The sequence below is a fragment of the Solanum pennellii genome, chromosome 12 (genome assembly GCF_001406875.1).
Source record: "Solanum pennellii chromosome 12, SPENNV200".
NCBI lineage: Eukaryota > Viridiplantae > Streptophyta > Magnoliopsida > Solanales > Solanaceae > Solanum > Solanum pennellii.
The window spans coordinates 83,279,366-83,301,415 of record NC_028648.1 but is presented as its reverse complement, the minus strand read 5'-3'; the positions used below and the strand labels follow the sequence as shown (position 1 = coordinate 83,301,415).

The 22,050-nt window shown below is 38.2% G+C and overlaps 1 protein-coding gene across 5 annotated transcripts in view; it reads right to left on the bottom strand.

The window, feature by feature from the left end:
* Window positions 1-24: 24 nt before the first annotated feature.
* LOC107007103 (calpain-type cysteine protease DEK1) overlaps window positions 25-22,050 on the bottom strand; it is a 34,139-nt gene continuing 12,113 nt past the window's right edge. For 2 of the 5 annotated variants that reach the window (XM_015205572.2, XM_027913512.1), the window contains 27 exons: window positions 20,619-20,749; window positions 20,397-20,511; window positions 19,285-20,263; window positions 19,055-19,165; window positions 18,119-18,177; window positions 17,258-17,420; window positions 14,733-15,006; window positions 14,431-14,581; window positions 14,217-14,328; window positions 13,960-14,125; window positions 13,793-13,863; window positions 10,159-10,250; window positions 9,791-9,953; window positions 9,516-9,587; window positions 8,331-8,705; window positions 8,113-8,228; window positions 7,728-8,025; window positions 6,787-7,103; window positions 6,120-6,471; window positions 5,515-5,835; window positions 5,308-5,412; window positions 5,027-5,155; window positions 3,321-3,701; window positions 3,094-3,231; window positions 966-1,202; window positions 429-874; window positions 25-282 (listed from right to left, as the gene is read on the bottom strand). In XM_015205572.2, the coding sequence (XP_015061058.1) occupies window positions 569-874; window positions 966-1,202; window positions 3,094-3,231; window positions 3,321-3,701; window positions 5,027-5,155; window positions 5,308-5,412; window positions 5,515-5,835; window positions 6,120-6,471; window positions 6,787-7,103; window positions 7,728-8,025; window positions 8,113-8,228; window positions 8,331-8,705; window positions 9,516-9,587; window positions 9,791-9,953; window positions 10,159-10,250; window positions 13,793-13,863; window positions 13,960-14,125; window positions 14,217-14,328; window positions 14,431-14,581; window positions 14,733-15,006; window positions 17,258-17,420; window positions 18,119-18,177; window positions 19,055-19,165; window positions 19,285-20,263; window positions 20,397-20,511; window positions 20,619-20,749 (5,734 nt within the window). In that variant the 3' untranslated portion in view covers window positions 25-282; window positions 429-568. Of the gene's footprint in view, window positions 317-428; window positions 875-965; window positions 1,203-2,057; window positions 2,606-3,093; window positions 3,232-3,320; window positions 3,702-5,026; window positions 5,156-5,307; window positions 5,413-5,514; window positions 5,836-6,119; window positions 6,472-6,786; window positions 7,104-7,727; window positions 8,026-8,112; window positions 8,229-8,330; window positions 8,706-9,515; window positions 9,588-9,790; window positions 9,954-10,158; window positions 10,251-13,792; window positions 13,864-13,959; window positions 14,126-14,216; window positions 14,329-14,430; window positions 14,582-14,732; window positions 15,007-17,257; window positions 17,421-18,118; window positions 18,178-19,054; window positions 19,166-19,284; window positions 20,264-20,396; window positions 20,512-20,618; window positions 20,750-22,050 lie in introns of those variants that run through there. The other 3 variants (XM_015205571.2, XM_027913513.1, XM_015205574.2) reach the window with 3 other exon arrangements.

Here is a 22,050-nt window from a genome sequence, read left to right as displayed (position 1 = left end):
CCCCCCCCCCCCCCAAATCTATTCCTTTTTGTTAATCCTCATTTACATAACTAAATCCTATCTTCTTACATCTACTCATGTACAGTGTCTAATCCCCGAGAACCCTCTTTCTAGACCACGTGAAGACTAGAATCAATGGACCATCCATCTTCCTTCTATTGGCTTAGAGACTTCCAGCCACCATGCATGAATGAGATTTAGCAAGCATGGGTCCCCAGAACAAAGCAGAGCTTGCTTCATTCATTTGCAAAGGACAGAACATCCTTTCTCCTCTTTCTATACCTGTTAATGGTTGAGGGGGGAAAATTAGGTATGCCTACCAATCCAAACATCACAAGATTAGACAGAATCTTAGAGAATGAAATGTATCAGACAATTTCTTGCCCATGGAAATAGGGGAGTGCACTAGGTTAAATGAAGGAACTTACCGAGCATTTCAACTGCAACTTTATCACTCAACCAGCTCTTAGACAGATATGAAGTCCACACAGAATCTTTTTGGGGAGATGCTTGGGACCCACAAGTAATGATCAAGAGCTCAAACCCAAACTGGGCCATCAATGCAAAATTATAAAGTTTCAAGACTTATCGAAGCTTTAGTAAAAACAGAGAGAACAAAAGGTGCCTCTTCACCAGGATGTATTGTAGTAGGCACTATTGTGTAACCCTTTGGGTCGGGATCTAGGACCATCTCACATGATATTTCACGAGAATTTACATAGTCTGTCCCACCAACAGATTCATGTAAATAGATGTTATATGCAGCACGTCTACCACGAGTTTTCAGTATCCTCATCCCAATATAGAACATCATTGAATCATGGCTTGATTGATAATTCCTGAAACCAGCTGTTGTCCTTGAGAAACTCACACCCTAAAATAGGGTTCTGATTAGTTTATTTGATCAACAAAAAGTTAATGTCAATATGCAACAACTCTATTCCAGATTAATCACAATACTGAACCTGAGTTAAGGTGATAAAAACGTGAATGGGTAAGGAAGCATCAGGACCACTTGCTCTTAGACGATATTGGGGATTCTGATGCCATGTGTCATAGTCCTGGCAGCCTCCAGCACTGTAACCTCTCCACTGACCATGGATAGAGTAGCGCATCTCTGGTGGGTAGACACGACAAACATATATAGACCTAAAATGTATTTGGAAATCTTGCCAAGACATCCAGAAAATTCCATCGTTTGCCTGTTTACAACAAAACAGGAAAAATAAGCAACATCCAGTAAAAAGCTGTATAAGCATAACCCTTCAGTCCTTGTCTTGATGAACAAAAGGACCAGAATGTGGAAAACCCAAGGAAACAGAATCAGATAAGTGGGTTCTCTCGTCCCTCCAGAAGCAATTGTAAAAGGTGATTATTAACACAAAGGGAAACTTCCACATACAAGAGATCTACCAAAAAAACAGAGAGCATACAAAATGAATGGTCCTCTACAAAAAAATAAAATCAATTTCCAGTACAAATAGGAATCTTATGGGTGCACCAAAATGAAATTAAAGGTAACAGACTATTCTTCACATGTACAACATCAAAAGTTTGTTTCCTTCAAAAGCTCTCCTATTTCATCATGAAACTACCTATATAAGAGTAATTGGAGCAAAATCCCACCATGTTTCTCCTCTTCCATCTTCCAACGGCCCAGCTGAATAGAACATCCTTCACTGTTCCTTACATTCCATCATTGATCCTCCCATTCAACCCTGTCTAGCGATTGGTATTCCACTAATAATATTTTTTCTGCCACAATATCTCAAGCTATTTTCTACAATAATGGAGGGTGGCAAAGAATTACTATTCACAGAACAGTGTGATAGCAGTTTCGCTGTTTGCAAAGCAGTATAGCAATTCTTTAGTGGTACCATAAATTAGATTATTAGTTTTGTCATGTCACTTTAACTACTCCATTTATATAATTGGGTTGATAATTATTACTTAACTGTAGATACCTATCAACTCAAAAATATTAATGGAAACTGACCAGAAATAACTTACAAAAAAATCTATGTTCTCACCATTTAATTTGCAAATAAATAGCTTACCGTGAAAAGAACAAACAGATTCTAGTCTCATTCTGGTCCCAGAAACCATGTGAACTACACTTCTTTCACATCAAGCATGCCTTTTCTTTGCAATCATATAATCTCTTGTTCAACTCCTTCAAGCTCTATCCTATTTCACTCGTTCCATAAAATCCACCTAATAGATAAAGGGGCAAGATTGCAGGATTCAAACCTATGTAGAAAAACTTCACCAGATTTACAGTCACTCGGCCACTCTTCTCTTCCGGGGCCGAGGCCCCCCTCAATAGGTTCTAGTTCTAAGAAGGGAGTGGGGAGCTGAATCAAACAAAAAGCATCCCCTTAGCGGCTTGGACTTCTCTTCCTCCTTCAGTGTGCACGACATCACCCAGTGCAACCCAAACCAGTTAAGAACCACCCTCCACAATCGATTGGTTCTTGACAATGCAATAGGAGATGATCTGCATTTTGCTCGAACTTTTGCACATAAAACATGACCAACAGTGAGGGATTGTGCAAAGCAAGAAACTAGGGAAGGTGGGCTACCAAGAGAAAGGGCATACGATTGGCTGAGCAACAAATGGGAATTAAAAAAACAAGTTAATTGTTATAAAGTAAAAAATCGCGTATAAAAATTATTGATCATAGAAACATGTATGCTTTTGTTTGAAACAAACGCATTAGTCAAGACATACCTCCTGAAACAAATAGTTATAAATATATATAGAGAGAGAGTAATCTTCATAATTTTCTTTACTCATTTCCTTTTTTGAGAATCAAAAAAATGAACAACAATGAAGATGATTTTATTACTCTTCACTCTCAATTAACTTACTTCTACTTCCCCACCCAAACCACCCCCAAAAAAACAAATAAGATGGGGTCTCTAGATAAACTATCAGGAGTTACTCAATCCAGAGGTATCCCAAAAGTGAAATTAGGCAGAAGAATCTTTATCCTTTTCCCTAAACTCGGGTTCTTACACGAAAATTCACTAGGTAAAATCAGAGTCAATGTCAAAAAACAGTAATTTGGAAGAGGGGGGGACAGGAGCAACCTGTGGGACATGCTTAAGCTTGTGTTTCATCCTGTCGGTCCACTCAGGTGATGGATCAGACCAAGGGCCGTTCCATTCAACTTCATTGGCCCATGGATTCCGGATCTGAACAAGCTTGTGACCATCAACTTCTCGTACCTGAGCAGTAAAACATACAAAAGATGAATGTGTGGCTGAAATTTTCTTGGCAGGTGGATAATTCATAAGAAGAAGGATTGAATTTCTACCTGTAATATTGAATAGGCATGACCTTGGACAATACCACTGGAGGAGATATGCACATCTGAACCAGAAGGACTACCAGCGCCCAGTAGGAAACCCTCTTGTTTGAAGCGCAGCAGCTGAGACCAGAGTCTTCCACTAGCAAGATCAATCTGTGCCTCAGAACTTCTCATGTCAATCTCCTCACCAGCACCTCCGGTGAGGTCTACAAGAGCATCTTGCACAAGCCCACCCTCTAATGCCTCATATGATCCATGAAGCTTTGCATAAGCTTTTTCTAACAAGGAGACCCACATTTCATTACCCTTCCGACTGGTGGCAAATGCTGGTTTACCAGGTGACTCGCATGGAATCCAATCATCTACCACAACAGGGACCCATTCCCCCTAGATAAATAGAGTGACAAGATTAACTTGATTTAGTGATCTTTTCAGAAAAGGCAACCATGTTTTTTTGTTTCTCATAGGAACAAGTATATAAATCAACTAAGATACTCTCATCAGTTTAGGATACAACATCCAAGGAGATTAACATAGAAAGGTAGCATCATCCCATGTGGAAGTCAAATGGACCATGTCTTTGATGTCAACATGCAAGGTACAAAATTCAAGGAAAGGTACTGTATACATGGATTCATTGCACCATTGATGGGAGAAGTGAGACTCTGGGAATAGTTGTGCTTTTCCTCAAGCCCGGCAGCAGTAATAAATAAAAGTTGCAGTATTAGTAAACACTAATTAGTTACATATGTGCATAAGGAAAAAAATGTTTTTTTCACATAGGTTTACAATGTGAGCAAGGAAAAAGGAAATTTAGGGCAATGACCAGATTGAGGCCCTTATCCACACTTGCTCCCTTGACGGACCACTCTGATCCAGGAGAAGAAGAAGACACAAAATTCCCAATTGACTGACAGTTTTCCTTTTTTTATCCAAAAAGGGAAAGGTCTGTGTACACTCTACCCTCACTCTACCCTCCCCAGATCCCACATTGTGAGACTACACTAGGTATGTTGTTGTTGTACCCAAAAAAGGAGAGGAAGAGGTTAAACTTCAAAACACCATAATATTGACTGACAAAAGATCAAAACATAGATGACATAAATCAACTCAAAGGGGAAGGATGAATATTAGCAGTCTTGCTTCAGCTTCTACATCACATTTTGTGGCTGAAACTTGCACCCGAAGGACCCTATGCCCATAATATTATATCGTAAGCACACCAGTAAAATAGAGCCAATATGGAAAATCTTAGATCAATCAGAGAAAATACCAATATGCACTACACTTTTTGGTGCAGATGTCTACTGATCTTGGAAAATTTCATGATCTACTAGAAAAAAGCTAATTAATGAAAAAGTTCAAGGTCTCACACTCTCCACTTCCAAATGTTCTCTTTCTTTTTTCTTCAGATGATCTATCCCTCCAAATCTATAATCCTAGTTGCTAGTGGGTCATCTCTATGAACTCAGAGATCCTAAATTTTGAACGCAGGAAATGTATCGCTTCCAGGGTGTTGTTCTAGTTTTCTTCTGTTCAGAGTTCAAGAGACATGTTAAAACAACTTAGAATTAAATCAATTGAAAAAATCCAGCACGTTCAAGTCTGGTGGGCACTATGATGATTCTATGCTTCTTCTTTTTTTTTTTTTGAAATTATGATTCTATGCTATTTTTCAGAACACATTACAGGCACAGCAACAGCAGTCTAACCTGAATGCAGAAGCGAACTGTATATATTCCTTCTTGGTTGTATTCTGATGTAATTATGACTTCTGATATTCGTGAAACCTCAGTTAGCACAGCAACAGCACTTAGAAACCAGCAATCACCCAGACGCCCCTGATTAAATAGTACAGCATCACAGTGACCAACTGATCTATAAAAACAATACTAGCAACCTACTTGAGATCTGCCTCCCGAAAAAAGAAAAAGAAAAGAGGAGGCAGGAGGGGATACTTTGAGTAAACAGTGTGAAGCAAGAGTATCAGAACCTGGCAAACATCTGAAGAACTTGCTACTCCAGAAAATAAGCATGGGTGAGAATCCATATGCTTCTCTTTCACTATATCAGTAGGCCTCATCCATTCAGAAACAACCTGGGATGAACTAATATCAGCTAACACACCACACATCATAATCGAACCTAGAAAATCAGAAAACCAATATAACTATGAGCAAAGTGCTGCCAATGCACTCACCTGCAATTTAGATGGAGGATGGTCTGGATCCATAAATAATGAGCGGTCATTGGGAGGAAACTCTTGATCAGTGAAATGTGATTCTCCTCTTGCTAAAAGAGCCTCCTTCACAGCTATTTCCACTGAAAGCATGTGTTGATTGATTTCCTTCTGTGAGTCTACTCGAGTCTTCCTCAACCTTCGAGTAAACGAATCCACATCCAACACAACTCCATCACGATCTGACCTTCTCTTCCTCCCACTTGAATACTGCCCATCCCAATCTACATCATCTCTGTCATAAAGATCTACATCCGCAGGATCACTGTCCCAACCATCAACCTAAGCAACAAGAACCAAGTGGCAGCCATGAGACAAATTCCAAAAGACAGGCAATTCCTTTTAAGTTTACCTGATATGTTGAAATTAGCAACAGCAAAAATATCAATCAACTCCACCAGTCTGGTTTCTTAAAGAGTTCGATCGTAAGAATAAAATACTTCAAATATCTAGACCTTGAGTATCTACAAAATAAAGCGACAGAGACCTACGGACCATTTTATCAACAAATAATAGCAATTAGATGTATTGCTGGAAACAAATCATTTGAACTGAAAAACACAAACCCTAGTTGGAGAATCTGCCCATTGCCAATTATCATCCGGCAGATCAATCATGCTGTACTCAGCAGAACCCATGGCCGCAGGAAGAGCCGCAATCTCATCTTCTGTCAAGCACCTTCCCCAAAGAAATACATCCATTATGTGCACCTTTGATTCGACTCCTTCACTATCTGACCTCCCAAATGAATCAACATCAATGGGCGGCCTTATGCCCACCCAGACATCCGTTCCCAGATCCCATATGCAACTAGCCACTCTAAGTGGTAGCCCCGTCTGGTAGCCATCAAAATATCCATCCAGGTAGCAAGTTGCTTCACCCAAATCAGCATCAATAGTCAATGTTATGATATGCCACCTGGAAAATAATGCTTTTACATGTAAGACAGCCATCTGAGTCTACTCAAGACTCAAGAATGAACATGTAAGACAGCCATCTGAGTCTACTCAAGACTCAAGAATGAAGGGAACAAGAAAGAAAAAAGTATGGCGCCTCCATTTTTAATTTAGGGAATTTATGTACTGTATCTTGTATATTTAGCACCACCTTGGTGTGTTCAAATAAAATTCATTGAATTATCAGAAAATAATACAAGACAGAAGTCCTAAGCAATTCCAACAACCATCTTTACACAGCAATTCACATGACAACAAAGCGGAAAAGCTTGCGAACCTTCCATCTGCTATACTGGTGGCACTTATACTCCATTCCTTTACAGTAGTTTGCTTGTCAGTTTTAGTGATTAATCTAAGCCCAACTTGTCCTGCTTCAATGCCTTGCTCAGACCCAGCCACAAGAAATTCCCAGCAAATATTCTTCTGGAACTCAGTGCCGAACAAACAAACAGGTCCAGATTCAGGCTGGACCATAACAGCAAGGGAGCAACTAATTTTTTGACACTGACACACAGAAGGATCAATCTGACCGCAACGTCGGCCACTAGTGGTGGGTTCATCATCAAGTATACACACAGCACCAGCAAGTCCAGTCTGCAACAGGAAAGATTTAAAAACAAGAAAATCAACATACAGGAATGTGGTTAAGTACCTAATCAGAAATAAAATTGGGGATAAGCTTGTGATTGCTTTGATGTATCATCGTAAAAAGAGTGACAGGAAGAAGATAAATTCAGTTACAGACCTATTCTAACAAATGGTAGTGAGGGTTTCATAACTTTCGATGGTGAACCCAGACTAGAGTTATGGAGGTTTACCTTGTCATTTTCTTCCGTCATTATCACATATCAGGTTATTTCCCATTTCTATATATGTAATGTATCTCATTGAAGCTCCATGGACTCACTGTGGATAAGTATATATAGTTTCAGAAAGTAAGGATGACTTAGGTAGATACTCATCTTAGACATGTTATGTCTTTGGTCTTTTGCATGGGTATTTGACTTTTGCTATCAAAGCACTGAATGATGACAAAGGGATGCTTGGGGGGCCCAATACATATTTTATTGATGGTTGTTACGACAGAGTCAGGGCCCATGGCGGATGCCGGCACAACTCCCTAGTTTAGGTCGTGACATACTTGTGAAGGCATAAAGAAGAATTTCAGCATCACATTTTGTTATCTTAGTTGTGCTTTAAGTTGAGGGTAGGGATGACCTGAAGTGCTCGACGAGATAGCTGAGCAGCACGAATACGACGTGCAATGCTTGAAACTCTTTCCCTTGCAAAAGAGTCGTCAAGAACAGAATCTCCTCCCACTGCACGAACTGCAGCTGCCATTGCTGCTGCCTCTCTATTACCAGCATTAGGAATAGATGATATAAGTGATGCCTCTATTTCCTTCCATTTTCGTTCCTCCTTCTCAAGGAGAGCTTTCCTCCTTTCTTTACCCCTTCCTTCCTCTTCACGTCTCTGCATCAGGATTTCCTCTTCCATCTCTTTCTCCCTCATGTAACTGCAAACACCAGTTAAGCAAAATTGGAAGAAGTCTTAACTCTACAAGTGCAGCAGAATTACCAGAACAGTCTGAGAACACTTTTACCTCTCCTGTATGATTTCAAATCGCCTACGATCTTCTGGGAGCCATTTCTTTATGTCTTTGGCACTGAGATCTGAAAACCCTATGTTGTCAAGGAAAAGTCGCAGACGAACCTCGTCCTGCCAAAGCATACTATGTTCAGCATAAAAGGGGAAAGGGAAACGAGAAGAAGAAGATAGAGAAGCTAAAATGCAGACAAGTAGTTTGCAACAAATAGTTACCTGTACCCTCTCAGCTTTAGCAGTCAAACCAAGCAAGAGAAGCAAGTAACCACCAAACTTATCCCACATGTATACCCATTCAGTATCAATAGCTTCCTCTAAAGCCAGAATTCGAGCATGGGCACACATTTCTCTTCGGTGACCTACATCACTAGTTGCTTCATGCCTAAGTGTTCTATTTCTTAACCTGCAGAAAATCGAGCCAGCAGCCAGTTCTTCATTTATAAGACGGTCTCTTAATTTCATGACATCTGCTCGTGGAAGCACGAAATTGCCTCCCCTATCCCTCATCATTGTTGGATCACCAACCAATAGAGCAGCTGAGCTGGCAGACCTCTGGGGGGCAGAGTATGTTCCGGATAAAGCATTTCTGGTCTGAGCAAACCATTAACAGAATTGACATTCAGCAAGAAAATTAAAAACAAAACAAGAGGTTTATCTAGAATTTACAGGTACAAGAGTCAGAAGACACCAATCACCGTGAAGGTTTCATTATATATATATCATTATTACTCTCAAGACAAACTAAAAGTATCACCAAAACAAGCAACCTTGTGTTAATGCTTATATTAAGCACATCAAAGTTCAAGCAGAGTGTAGACGATATTCACATCTCAACAGGCAGACTTCTATGGATCCATTGTGACCATTTGATATTAATAAATGGTACCAACCAAATAACACAATTTTAACAACAACTAATTGATAACTAAAATACAACATCAATGAAATCAAAACCTGTAGAGCACTGATGCACTCAAGCAAGATTAAATAGAACCATCCCAGAACACCCATCAAACTGAAATACATAACACATTGATGACATCAATAATGGTACATAAGCAAATTGCAAATTAGAGATTAAAATCAAGAACAAAAAAGAAATCACCAAAAATTTCAAGATTTAGGTTCAAATAAGTTCATCAATCTAACAGCACCATATTGTTTTTAAGCCAGTTTAGGGACATCCCCATCCAAATCTCATGCAATAAGGTGGGACCATTCCGATAAAACAAATCAATGAACTATTTAATGGCAAAAAGTTCTTTGTTTTCAATTGAAAACAAGGATCACCTTCATATAGGATTGAGACCAAAAACAACAATAGCACAAAGAACACTAAGTAACACCTAGGAGAAAAAAATAGAATGAAAGAGCTTTTACTGTAATAAAAAATGGTGGTACCTTCGTAGCAGATCGAGCAATTGCCTGGACCATGGTTTCTTTGCTAAGAAAATGAACAGCATCTTCCACCATCTAATATTATAGAAATGTTAGACAGCAAAAACCAGGATACTAAAGGAAGTAGATCAAGCTGAAGTTCTTTTATGAAAACTCATCTCCATGGTTACCATGTTGAGTATAGTATAAAAGAGTTCATGATAAAAACACCAAACACACAAAAAAAGGAAGTCTATATAGCTCATTCAGTACAGTTATTCCAAGATATAGAAGCAAACCTCGAGTGTTAAACATGGACGAGAGACAGCAAAGCCAAAGGCCACAACGAGTGTAATTGCTGATACAGCAGCACCAGCAAATGGTGGATAAATTTTCAAACTGGCAACCACACCCCAGCCCTCAATAGCCAATGCAATGACATAGAGCACAAGAAATGCAGCACTGTCAACAAATGATTTCAGGTAGAATTAGCTGTCAAATCGTGCAATTTTGATAGCAACTTGAGTGGTGAAATACTTGGTAACAAAAATTCATAGGAAGAAACTGGGGTACCTCTAAAGTTAAGAGTTCACAATTTACTTTAACTATGCATTTCAAGCTGCTATACACAATGTAAATCTTAAACAAGTAGAGGAAATTGACAAACCTGACATTTTTCCCAGAGTCTGCATGAGCATCATAAACATAAACAGGCAACACCCTTGGGGAGTAGACTACTATAGGAGGTGAAAGAAGGACCTGAAAGAAAAAGGGTTTTGGGAACAAAAGCCAATTCACAAGCAAGAAAGACCACAAGGCAAAGATAAACAACTCTAACAAGCAAACGATAAACATAAATAACACGACTGGGAGGATTGCAGTTTTGATCCCCGAGTCATTAGTTCATTATGATTTATCCTTGTAATATTTCACTAAGCATATTTAACCTTGAGCAAACAGAAATGTGTCTTTAATCCTTCTTTGAAAATATTTTATACAATTAATTACAGAATTCTCTTGCCCTCAAATGGTTTAACAATTAATAATTTGTTAAATTTGTAGACTCACGTGTAGAAGGATCAAAAGTGTATCTTTCAATTAATTGAAGGCTAAATGTGCTTAACCAGATTGATATTGTAACCTCCCTTAAATGAACTAGGTTGAACTAGAGCTTCGCATGTGTCTCATGAGTTAATTTTGTGTTAAAATGGTCAATAATGATGTTTTGAGGCAGTGTTTAAAGGTCAAACGTCCATGACATTCGGAAGATGTGCCTTAAAAAGTGCTTGAGTGTCTTAGTATGTTTTGGCAAGTTTTACGTGTGCGTTTTGGTTGAAAATGATGTGAGGGGACCCTAGGACCTAGATGACCATGTATAGGGGTTTCACGTCCAGGTACGACTCCACCTAGGACCCAACAAGGGATCCTAGAAGAGGACCCAAGACTTGGCAACAAAGCTGCCAAAACTGGGCAATCGACGCCCCCTAACCTACTGACTGTGCATGGAACGACGCCCCGTCATCCTGGTCGTAGGTCCATGCTTAGTGGTGGGGAGCTTTGCCCCACAATCCAAGTCTTTAAACCAAACGGCGGCCTAGCAGGACGGGCTGTCGATCAGACGACGCCCCGTTGCTAGGGCCCGTCATTGGTCACCTGTGAAATTGTCTAGTGAATCGGCCAAGACTTGGGGTGTTTACTAAATTCACCCCAAAGTCTTTTATGAAACATGGCTGATATTTTTAGGGTATTTTAAGAGGGTTCAAACACTAAGACCAAATTTTAGACTTCATTTTCAAAAATCCAAAACCTCTCCGTCAAGAAAGACTCTCTCAAACTCCATAGAAGCGAGAACTCAAGGGCGGGCTAAAAGGGCTGGTAGTGGACGTTTTCTTCATCAAAAATTTGTGGGTTTCTTGTCATTGAGGTATGGTAGTCATCCTTGAAATTCCTTTCATTCAAGGAGCCACTTCCAAATGATTTCAAAAAGGGCTTTCAAACTCCAACTTTCTCTATCTTTGACTGACTCCAAGCATGGGTCTTTGCATGAAAACGTTTTAAGAATTCAAATATGTTGTTTTTAGTGTTAGTTGGTGACTTTAATGTCGAAACTTCAATGAAACCATGTTTATGTTTTTTATCAACTTTTAGCTTATGAAATGGGTTTAATATGCATGATTAGAAAATGTTAGAGTTATGGTTTCTTATGGTTAAATTGTGATTTAGCTACTGCGCTAAAAGCTATTTTATGATGAATTATTGGAGAAATTGTGAATAGGTGGTGAAAGCTTGGATGAATGGTAAGTTGGTTATATTTGTTTAGCTCTTATCGTGAAATGCTCTTGTGTGGTATGGTCAACCTTTGGTGGCGATGTTTACTTTAAGTATATGAATATAAATGTACATGTGTATTGTGAATAGGGCCATGAAGGCATAGCATGTCAAGTAAAATGATAATGATGATGTTCTTGTTGATGTGCTTTATGAAGCTCGTTGTGTGAAGTATGTTAGAGACTGGGTCTAAGTGAAGTATATGTTTATGTGAAGTATGATAGTATGTGATATATGATATATGATGAATGAAGTTATAAATACGTTTAGGAGTCAATGTTATGAAAATGGTGATTATATGAAAGGTGCGCTCACACACACACTTGAATGAATGAATGAATTTAATGAATGTGAATGGGGAAGATTTGGGGTAACACTCTGCGTGAGTTGAGATGAAGTGTTTAGTTGCAACCTCACTATTTCCCAAGAGTTTTCTAATGTAGGTTGGAGGATAGATACCCTTCCCGAGTTGAGATGTGGTGTCCAATGTTCCTCTTGAGATCAGTACTCCTCGTTAGTAGAGAATTTGTTCCTTAGAAGCAATCTCCTTATCCCTTAACTATGCGCCCGCATAGGTGTAGCTATTGGAGAATAAAGGCTAAGAGGATGACCTTACCCTAGGCAAGTAGAGATCCCTCATCCAATAGGGGTTAATGTCGGGATTCCATGTCTAGCTCTCATGGTCTATGTCAGTTAAAGCTATCCCCCACAAAAGAATGTAATGAACTAAGATTTCTAAAGAGTGTACTACTTATGGTAGGTGGTGGTATGAGACGCTATTTATCCATTGAACAAGTAGACACTTGAAAGGGGAGTCTTGGTGTGTCTTTATATTTAATGTATGAATGTGTCATTATGAAATGAAATTGAAGTTACGTGATTTAATGTCTAATGTTAAGAAAGCTTCTTAAGATTATGTCTTGTGTAATGAAGTTTATGAATGATGAATGTGGTGTACCTAATCTCATGGAATCCTCAAGGAGCACATTGTGGGAGTAGTAGTATGGGATTGCAAGTCCACTTGGAGAGGGGCACCTATGTGAAGTTCTAAATGCAAGTATATTTCTCCAATGTCTAGTTATAAGATAAGGACTTGTTCCCCAAACGAATTAAGCCTATAATGGATAGTCTTGAGGATCACTTAGGTGTGCATTGAAGGAATTGTATGGGCGGTTCCTTCATGTACCTTAGTGAATCTTAGGATAACCTTGGTTAGGGAAACTTCAAAGGAATGAGTTCACTGTGAGTTGGCTTGAAATGAGTTCACTATATGTTTCTTGAGTTCACTGTAAAGTGGTCCTTTGTGTTAAAATTTTGGAAGTCTTATTCTATGTGCTAAATTATGACTTGTATGTTATTTTACTTCTATATTCATGAAGGATTTACTTATTTAGCATGAAAGCTTACTTCTACTAAACCATGTTTGTACTAACCCCATACTTTTCTATACGCTATAACTATATCTATAAGTATAGGTTGGAGGCAAGTTGAAGAGTTGAAGGCAAGCTTGGGAATCGACTCTCTCAAGTCTAAATATGTCCCCATATATTCGAGGCCATGGTCTTTACTTCTTTAGTTCTTTTTTGAAGACTTATTATGTATTTTCTTTCAATGTAACTCCCTAACATATTTACGTTGTCTTTAAGTTGGCTTGTGACGACGAAACTACTCTTTAGTATTTATAAAAGATATTTCCTTATTATTATTACATCGTGAAAAGTTTTAATTCCGCACAACTTTTCATGTCTTAGGTAACGAATGATAGCAAAAGGCTAGTACAAGACCTCCGAAAGGTCAAGTACGCAATTGTTTCCGACCCAAGGGTTGCCCTAACTGCTAGGGGGTACTTTCGGGTCGTGACAGATACATGGACCAAAATCAGAATTTGTCAATATTTAGGGACTAAAAGCACAAATTATCCAACACACTTAAATACTTTATTTGTTGTTATTAAGTGTAAGTGTACAACTTACTGTTAATGCCCTTCCAGCTACGAGAAAAAGAAATGAGAAGTAACCAACAGACGCACCAACAAAAGCCTTGTCTGAAACAGAAAGATGCATTTGCCATCAATTATCAAGTACCATAAAACATTAGATTAACTATATTGAGCATCTTAAGACAGGAGAAGTGTATTTACCCTGAAACCATCCAACAAGAAATGCTGCAAGAGCTAAAAGGAATGCAAGAAAACAAACAAGTAACATTTGTATCCTTGTCAAATAAAAGTTATTTGACGCCCAATAGTGAATAACACCAATAGCTAGAACAAGAAGGAGAAGCACCAGAAGGAATGCAGCACCTATCTGTTAAAATACAAAAAGGAAAATAAAAACATACAATGTGAAATAACTGTTCGAAACATGAAAACTACAGCAAATAGGATTGATCACTTACTGCCCAGGGTTTAATTGTAACTATAATAGCTGAAATGGCTCCAAGCAAAAGAAGAAGACCAATAATTATGAACATATAAGCACCTCGAGAGAGCTTCCAATTGTCATCTTTCCTGAAGATGTTACAGATATTATGACTCCGGAGTGAAAATCACTATCATCTTTAAGATAGCATTTCTAATAATGTAAGCACATTCTAAATAAATATCACATACCACTTGAACAAACCAGCACCAAGAGACAATACTGCTGGAATGCATATCAATGGAAGCAAAGAAGCGAGGAAATCAGCTTTTGTTGGAATCTGGTCGGTTCTAGACCCAACAACTTCAAAGTAGGATACGCTACAGAAGGCCACAATAACAGCTTCGGGGATGAAAGAAAATAAATTATTAGTAAAAGGCTTTTCAAAGAGAATAAAATGAACTACCAAACAAAAGGTTTTAAACCAGAGAGGCTATTACAGTATTTCTTAGTTTAAAAAAGAGAAGAGGATAGATTACAGTGGAAGGATTACCTGCAAATAAGCCAATACAAATAGCAGATGAGAGAGAAAACCGATAAGTTGCGAACCAGGATATAATTGGCAGCACACCAGTAACTACCAAAGCAATTGCAGAAGCCATTGCCCAGCCAAGGAAAACAGATGATGCATAAGGGGATGTAACACTGTTCCGACCACCAGTCCACCCCTTATAATCTAAATCATCCAAAGGCTTTGCAGACACTATTGCTCCAAGAGCTAAAATTGACCCAGCAAATAAGGAGATGGAAATGAAAAGAACAGCTCCCTGGAAACAGAATTGGCAATTATGATTCTTATAGAAAGTCATATAAGAATGTATAAGCGTGAATTCTTTGCAAGTAATGGCATATCCCACGCATAGATTGAGATTCTAGAGAAGGAGGATGAAACAATAATAACTACTACTACTACGCCACAGTCCCAAATAAGTTGAGATCAGTTATATAAATCCTTATATCGTCGTGTAAGTTCTTTCATATCATCATCATAATAAATGAAATAAAAGTATGTTGAATATATACACATTAATACACACATGATAATAACAATAATCTTTTTTAGCCTGGTAGCTTTATAACAATAAAAAAAAAATTAAGTCTCATACGAGTTTAAAAACCTATCGTCAACTAGTAGCTATCACCCCTTCCATATAATTTTAGGTGTACTTTTTTTAACACTCGCTTGCCACAATTCTACACCTACTGACCTGAGCATTTATAGGTCGACGCAGAACATGTTCAAACCATCTCAAGTGTCCCTCTAGCACTTTCTCCTCATGTGTGCTACTTGCACCTTCCGGTGAATGTAATCTTCACTAATCTTGTATCACCGCACATCCAACTTAGCATCCAAATCTCCACAGCCCTCATCTTGGGGACATGTTGGACTAATGAACTTACCTTTCATTTTGGTAGGTAAAATTCTATCAGATGACACCCCCGTAGCACCTATCCATTTCAACCATCCCATTTTAATCTATGAGTAACATCTTCCTCTATCAATCAATTATCTTGAAACGACTAGCCCAAATATCTAAATTTTTTGCACTTTGGCACCACAATCCAAAGGAGATCCACCAGACAAACAATAATTGGTTCTCTTCACTCTTGTGTTCATACGCCTAGGCTCTATCACTCTATCCCAAAGTTTCAACGCATGACTCATACGTCAAATGCCACAATAGTTCGCATAGCTTTGAATATCTCTTTTGTTCTTGCAAATCATAACCATGGTACCCTTCCTCCAATCTTTGGGCATCCTACCAATTCTTAGTACAGCATTGAATATCTTGGTGAGCCATTCCACGGCACTTTCAAACTCTATGGGGATACTATTTGGGCCACAAGCTTTTCCAGTACGCATGTTTTTCATGGCATCATTTACCTCTAACCTCCCAATTTTACGAGTATAGCTAAAATCTATCATTCACATACATGTGTAGATCTTAAGTTGTTATTCTCCTTGTTCTTGTTGAACAATTAATCAAAGTAGTCTCTTTGTTTCTCCTTGATCTCATCATCTCCCGTCAACACATGTTGAGCACTGTCCTTAAAACACCTTCATCTAGTTTATGTCCTTGCCCTTCTTCGCTTTAGTCTTGCTAATTTAAACAATTCTCTCTCTACTTCTTGTGTCCCTAGCTTTCGATACAAGTCATCTAGCGCATCCCCTCGGTCTTTACTAATAGCCTTCTTAGGCACCCACTTAGTAGTATTGAAATTGTATTCTTCAAAAAGCTTCTTTGTCGGTTGCTTTTGTAACTTCCAATAACTCTCTTTTAGCTTTAATAATTATTTGTACCTCCATTCCCTGCCATGATTCATGTGGTCAAGGTCATAAACATTTAGACACATCTAACACTTCTGCAACTGATTTTTTAATCCAACCTAACACTTTCTTCCTAAGGTGTCTATGTTTCCCTCTATATACAATGCTCCCTTCTCTCGAAGTTTTTTCCTGAAACGCGAACGGTTTATCACTCTTTAATGCCCACTACTTCTACATCATCACTTTTCTCACTTTACTCCTAAACTTTACATCGAAGACTACTAACAAATGTTGGGAGGTCACTGATTCTCTTGGAATAACCTTACAATCCTTGCATGTATTTCGATCTCCCCTTCTTACAAAGATAAAGTCTATTTGACTATGGTTAGCCCCATTTTATGAGTAATTAAGTGAGAATCCCTCTTATTAAAATAGTCTTCCATTTGTCATTCTGACCTATACAAGAGTTTTGGTTCATACATCAACAACCAGTAATGAAATAAGAAAGTTATTTGATTGACTAAAAAAAAGGATAGACAAACATCTCCTCAAACATAGAAGTGTACAGCTCAGTGAATCAAACACCTCAATTCAAACTAGTTGGAATTTGCTGCCACCAAAAAATTGATCTGTAAAGGTAATACTTACAAAAATTTAAGAAAACCCAATCCAAATACACAGCAAAAGTGCAGAGGACCACAGCAATATTAACAGCATATAAATAGAAGGGAATTGCTAAACACACTAACCTCTTTCATCCCCAGTGTTAGATGGTTTCCTGCACGGCTTGCATTTTCAGCTCTTGAAGACCAAAACTGGTACCCATTACGAATCCATATAGGAATTGCAATAGATAGGCATGCTACCATTAAGGGTACAGTCAATGATAATCCCAGAAGAACTGATGATTTGCTGCAAATCCAATGTGTACAACAGAAGTATCAACCAAAAGATACAGCCAAAAGCATATCATATCTTCTTGATGTCATTTGTGTAGCTCATGAGTTGTGACAGCAGGAGGGTTATAGTGTTCAGTTCCACGGTGTATCTGACTTGAAAACTATGTATTTATACTCCATGTGTCCCGTATTAGTTGCCCAGTTTCCCCTTTACATGGCCCTTTAGAAATCATATAAGACGGATAGTTTTACTTATACCCCTTAAGAAACTCTATTGGAACTTCGCGAAAAACTTGTTTTCACTTTAAAAAGAATTAATTATCAAGGTGAAATAGGAAAAACGTAATTAATTATATCTTGGTTTCGTAAATTGAAAAGTAATTTGGGACAACTATTTATAGTAAGGTGGACAACTAATATGGGACGAAGGAAGTGTTTTACCATTGTATTTTTTTTGTCACCATAATGTCTTGATATTGTGGTTGATTTAGATTGGTTCACCTGACGGGTAGAGTAAGGTGTCATCAGGACTTGGGAGATTTGGGTCGTGACAATCACAAACTGGACTTGATGTGCCTAAAGATAGCTTCTTCGCACACGAGTTAGGTGTCATCAGGACTAAGGACTTAATGCTGCCTAAAATATGCAATATAAGTTGGTTCTGTAACTTAACAGTGACTGGGACAAAGTTAATTTAAAAAAAGGGTTTACCTTAAGAACGAAAGCAGCAGACCAACACAAGTGCTCAGCATCCAAGCGATAAAGCCATACTGCAACAACATAGCAAATTTTACCCAAAAAAATAGTTTTAAAATTGAGCCTCTAATTCAAGGAGACAAGAGTCAGACTGCCTTCTGAAAGTATTATGCTAAAGTGCATCTCAATTTTTGAAGAACTACACTGGTAAACCCATCATTAAGTCAAAAATGAATGTCCACTCAAAAGACAGCTATACTAGAGAGGACATATTTATGTGGCCTGAGAGAGAGGTCACTGTAAGAATATCAAGTGTCCTGTGTTAGATACCAATGAACATGACCAACCATCAATCATCAAATTAACAAAGCATCTTCTCTTCTCTTCTTTCACCTAACCTCTTTTAGGAATAACATCAGCTGTCCTTGAACATCTATTTTGGAGCTAGCCATAATTAAATTGCTTAACAGGTCTAGCATAGCTGAGCATGCCAAGCATACCATGTTAACTGGATTCAACAGATTGGCTGGTACAAAAACCTTTTGTCTGGCTTTTGTCTGGATTTCATTACAGGTTAACATATAAAGATGAGTATTTAGAGAGCAAGAGAGAAAGAGGGAGAAGAGCCTGGACTAGTGCTGAAACCATAGTAGCTAAAGACAATCCCTCTTGCGAAAGAAAAGACCATAGAAACCAATGTAAATAGCATCAAAATATAGTAGAGCTTTAGAAATCGACATCAACCCACATTAGAGCACGGCATGGAGATAATAATACACTTAAAAACAAAATTTCCAGGCAAACAAGTGATGATATGATGATATGACAAAGTTTCAGTAGTAACAACGGCGCAAAGTTATCCCAACCAAAACCTCAAATAGCAACAAGATACTTGGTGGGAAAACAAATAAAAACAGATACTTGTAAGCAAAGAACCAAAAATATAAATACCTTCCGAGGCTTTGAAGTCATGGACAAATCTTCAGCTTGTAGTGACCGAAGGAAGGCCAAAATAGAACAGACAACAGGAGACAAAAGGAGAACCGCGATGCCAAATTCAAACTACAGACACCAATTTTTGTTAGAAAATGGTAAATAGAACTATATGGAGTTCAAATTAGCTGTGCCGTACTCCAAATACGCTTTAAGCTGAACATTTGAAGTAGCAATGCATTTCTTACCTGTTGGTGTGTGGCATTTAGAAGTTTTATTGTCTTTGGTCGGAAGATAGCCACAATGACGGTTTCAAGAATGAAAATTAAACTGAAAAGAAGCCATGCTCGTTCTGGAGTTCCAGCTATATGGTGCAACATTACTCTAAAACGTTGAAGCCACCTTCCTAATCCTTGGAGTCTAAGTTCTTCCGAGAATGAAATTTGATTATGTAACACATCGTCAACACCATTTGAATCAGTGACAGGAGGGTTATTGTCACGATGTTCTCGATCAGCATCCAAACTACTTCTCTGCAACAAGGCTAGAATCATTGGGTCCAATCCATTCTCCTTCAGCATCACAGCAAAATTAGGATCAAGCCCTTTATCTTGCAATAAATTAGCTAATTCACGATCTGTGTGTCTTCCTTTCCTCTTTAACATAGATGTAATCCTGGGATCACTCAACTTTTCTTGAAATGCAAGTGCCAAATTCAAGTCCAGTATCTGTTGATTTGCGGAAGTGGATGTACTAGAATCACCGCCTTGGCTATCAAGGCCACTACTAGAACAAACAACCAACGAACTATTATGCTCTAAATTTCTGTCAACATAAGATGATCCTACTTCAGGCTCTTGAACTACTGAACGACAAGAACTACTACATAGAGCTAGACTGGGCCTTCCACTGTCTATGCTCTTATCACTATTAATCCCCTCGATGTTATTCCAGGTACTGCCATCACCAGTGCAAGGCACAGTTGCATTACCAAGATGACCAGCATCAGCACTACTACTGCGCTTAACACTTGAGCCACAACCCTCAGAAGAGCTTGCAGAGCTATTCTGGTCTTTTCTGCGGAATCCTTCTCTAAGGCGGATAACTGTGCTCTGCAAGGCATCTCGTCTAGCTGCTAATGGGTCTGTAACTGATAAATGCCGTGAAACAGCCGCGCCCAACAGCACAGATGCTACAACTGCATAACTAATACAATGCCCAAAGTACCTGAAACAAATTTTTTGCAGTAAAAGATTAGAAGTTCCTATTCTAAAAATAATATAAAAGGGATGTATGTGCCCACGAGCACAAGAAAACTTAATAATGGAAGGAAATTAATTAGCATGGGTTAACAACAAACCAGTAATGAACTCCAAAACAGATCAGGAACACCCGAGATGTACCAGCAACAAAAAGTACGACAACTCGACTTTTCAGAAGCTTAAAGCCATACAAGCATGCTCCCAAGTTCCAATCTGATTAGAATGAAATGCTAGTGAATTAATTACTTACCAACAAGGGAAATCATAAATGATTTCCAAATACAAGTCAGAAAAGGAGATATATGCTTGAAATGAACTACCAAGGATTATCACGGCAGCTGATGTTGTAGCCCCAAGCCAGTTTGATTCCTTTGCTGTCAGACCATACAGGATGGAGTACACAAGAAGTACTACAAGTGAACCAACATAGAGAAGTCCAAGATGCAAAGCCCTGCAAAGCCCAAGTTCAGCATGATGATGACGAAATTATAGACTTCAGAGAAAATTTCGAAAAGATAGTTCTGGAAATATGATGAGTAGTATAGATAAGAACTACTGAACACATGATATAACAGGGTAACGTTCTAATCTAAAGTAGCATTTAAATTGATTTGTTTAGCTGTGAATTTTTAGATCTATTGCATTTACTGGAGTGTGCGCTTTGTTTTCTCAGAGTTGGTATTCCTTTATTCAAAGAGATTCAAGTTACACCCATTATTTAGAGTTCTTAGGCTCTTCATTTTCAAATCCTGTTAGCTGAGAACATCTTGGCCTCTCTTCATATTCTTTCATCTCTAATAACAATGATGCACCCAAAAAAAGAGTTGTAATATTTGTCATCCCCATCCTTTTAATGGAGACCTTCCAATATTGTTCAAAAAATCCCTAGCCAACAAGAATGATGTTCCCCTTCAACAAGTATTACAACTTACATCTTACTCTGTCTTTCTATTGCCTATAAACAGTCCAGCACATCAAAGATGTGTTCTGTTTGAGCTAATAAATTATATCTTCTGCAAATTGTTCTGCACATCCTCAAAACACCTCTTGTTGTTTCTTTCTGTCCAAACTGCCCACCATATACATGTTTGGACAATATTCCATCTCTTATCCTTCTCTGTTACATTTCCATCCCTGTTCCACCTGCTTAGTAATCCTTTAATGCTCCCAGGTTTTACCCACCTGATCTCCTTCAGGCTGATGAACATTCTCCACAGCTCCCCTATCCTTTTGCAATGTAAGAAAATATGGTTGATCACAAAAAGCATCTAGAAACCAACTGTTAACCTCTCTTGTTTAGGTTTTCATGTGTCAAGACACTTCTTTGCACTATTTTTTTCCATCCTTATTTGGTAGACTCGAATCTATCTCGCACGCAATTTCTTTTCCTAAATTTTGGTTGATTTGTTTCCACTCTATATTTCAAAAAGAATATCACATCAAACTTCACCAATTTTCCTCAGAGACCACTAGGCTATTTGTGTGTGAAAACACATTTGTTTTATTAAGAATGACCTGTGGAATCAGATGAATCATTAACTTTTGAGCAGTTGCTTCGTGACTTATGTAGAAACAGATGTATTTAAAAATATTTCTAATAATGCTATTGTAAAACATTTCAAGAGATATAACCTTGTCAAGAACGGTTGTGAAAATGTAATTACTTTCTGCTTTCAATTAGTAAAATTTATTTTATTGGCTCTTTTGTATGTTTTTCCTATATTTTGACACCCTTTAATGAAAATCATGACC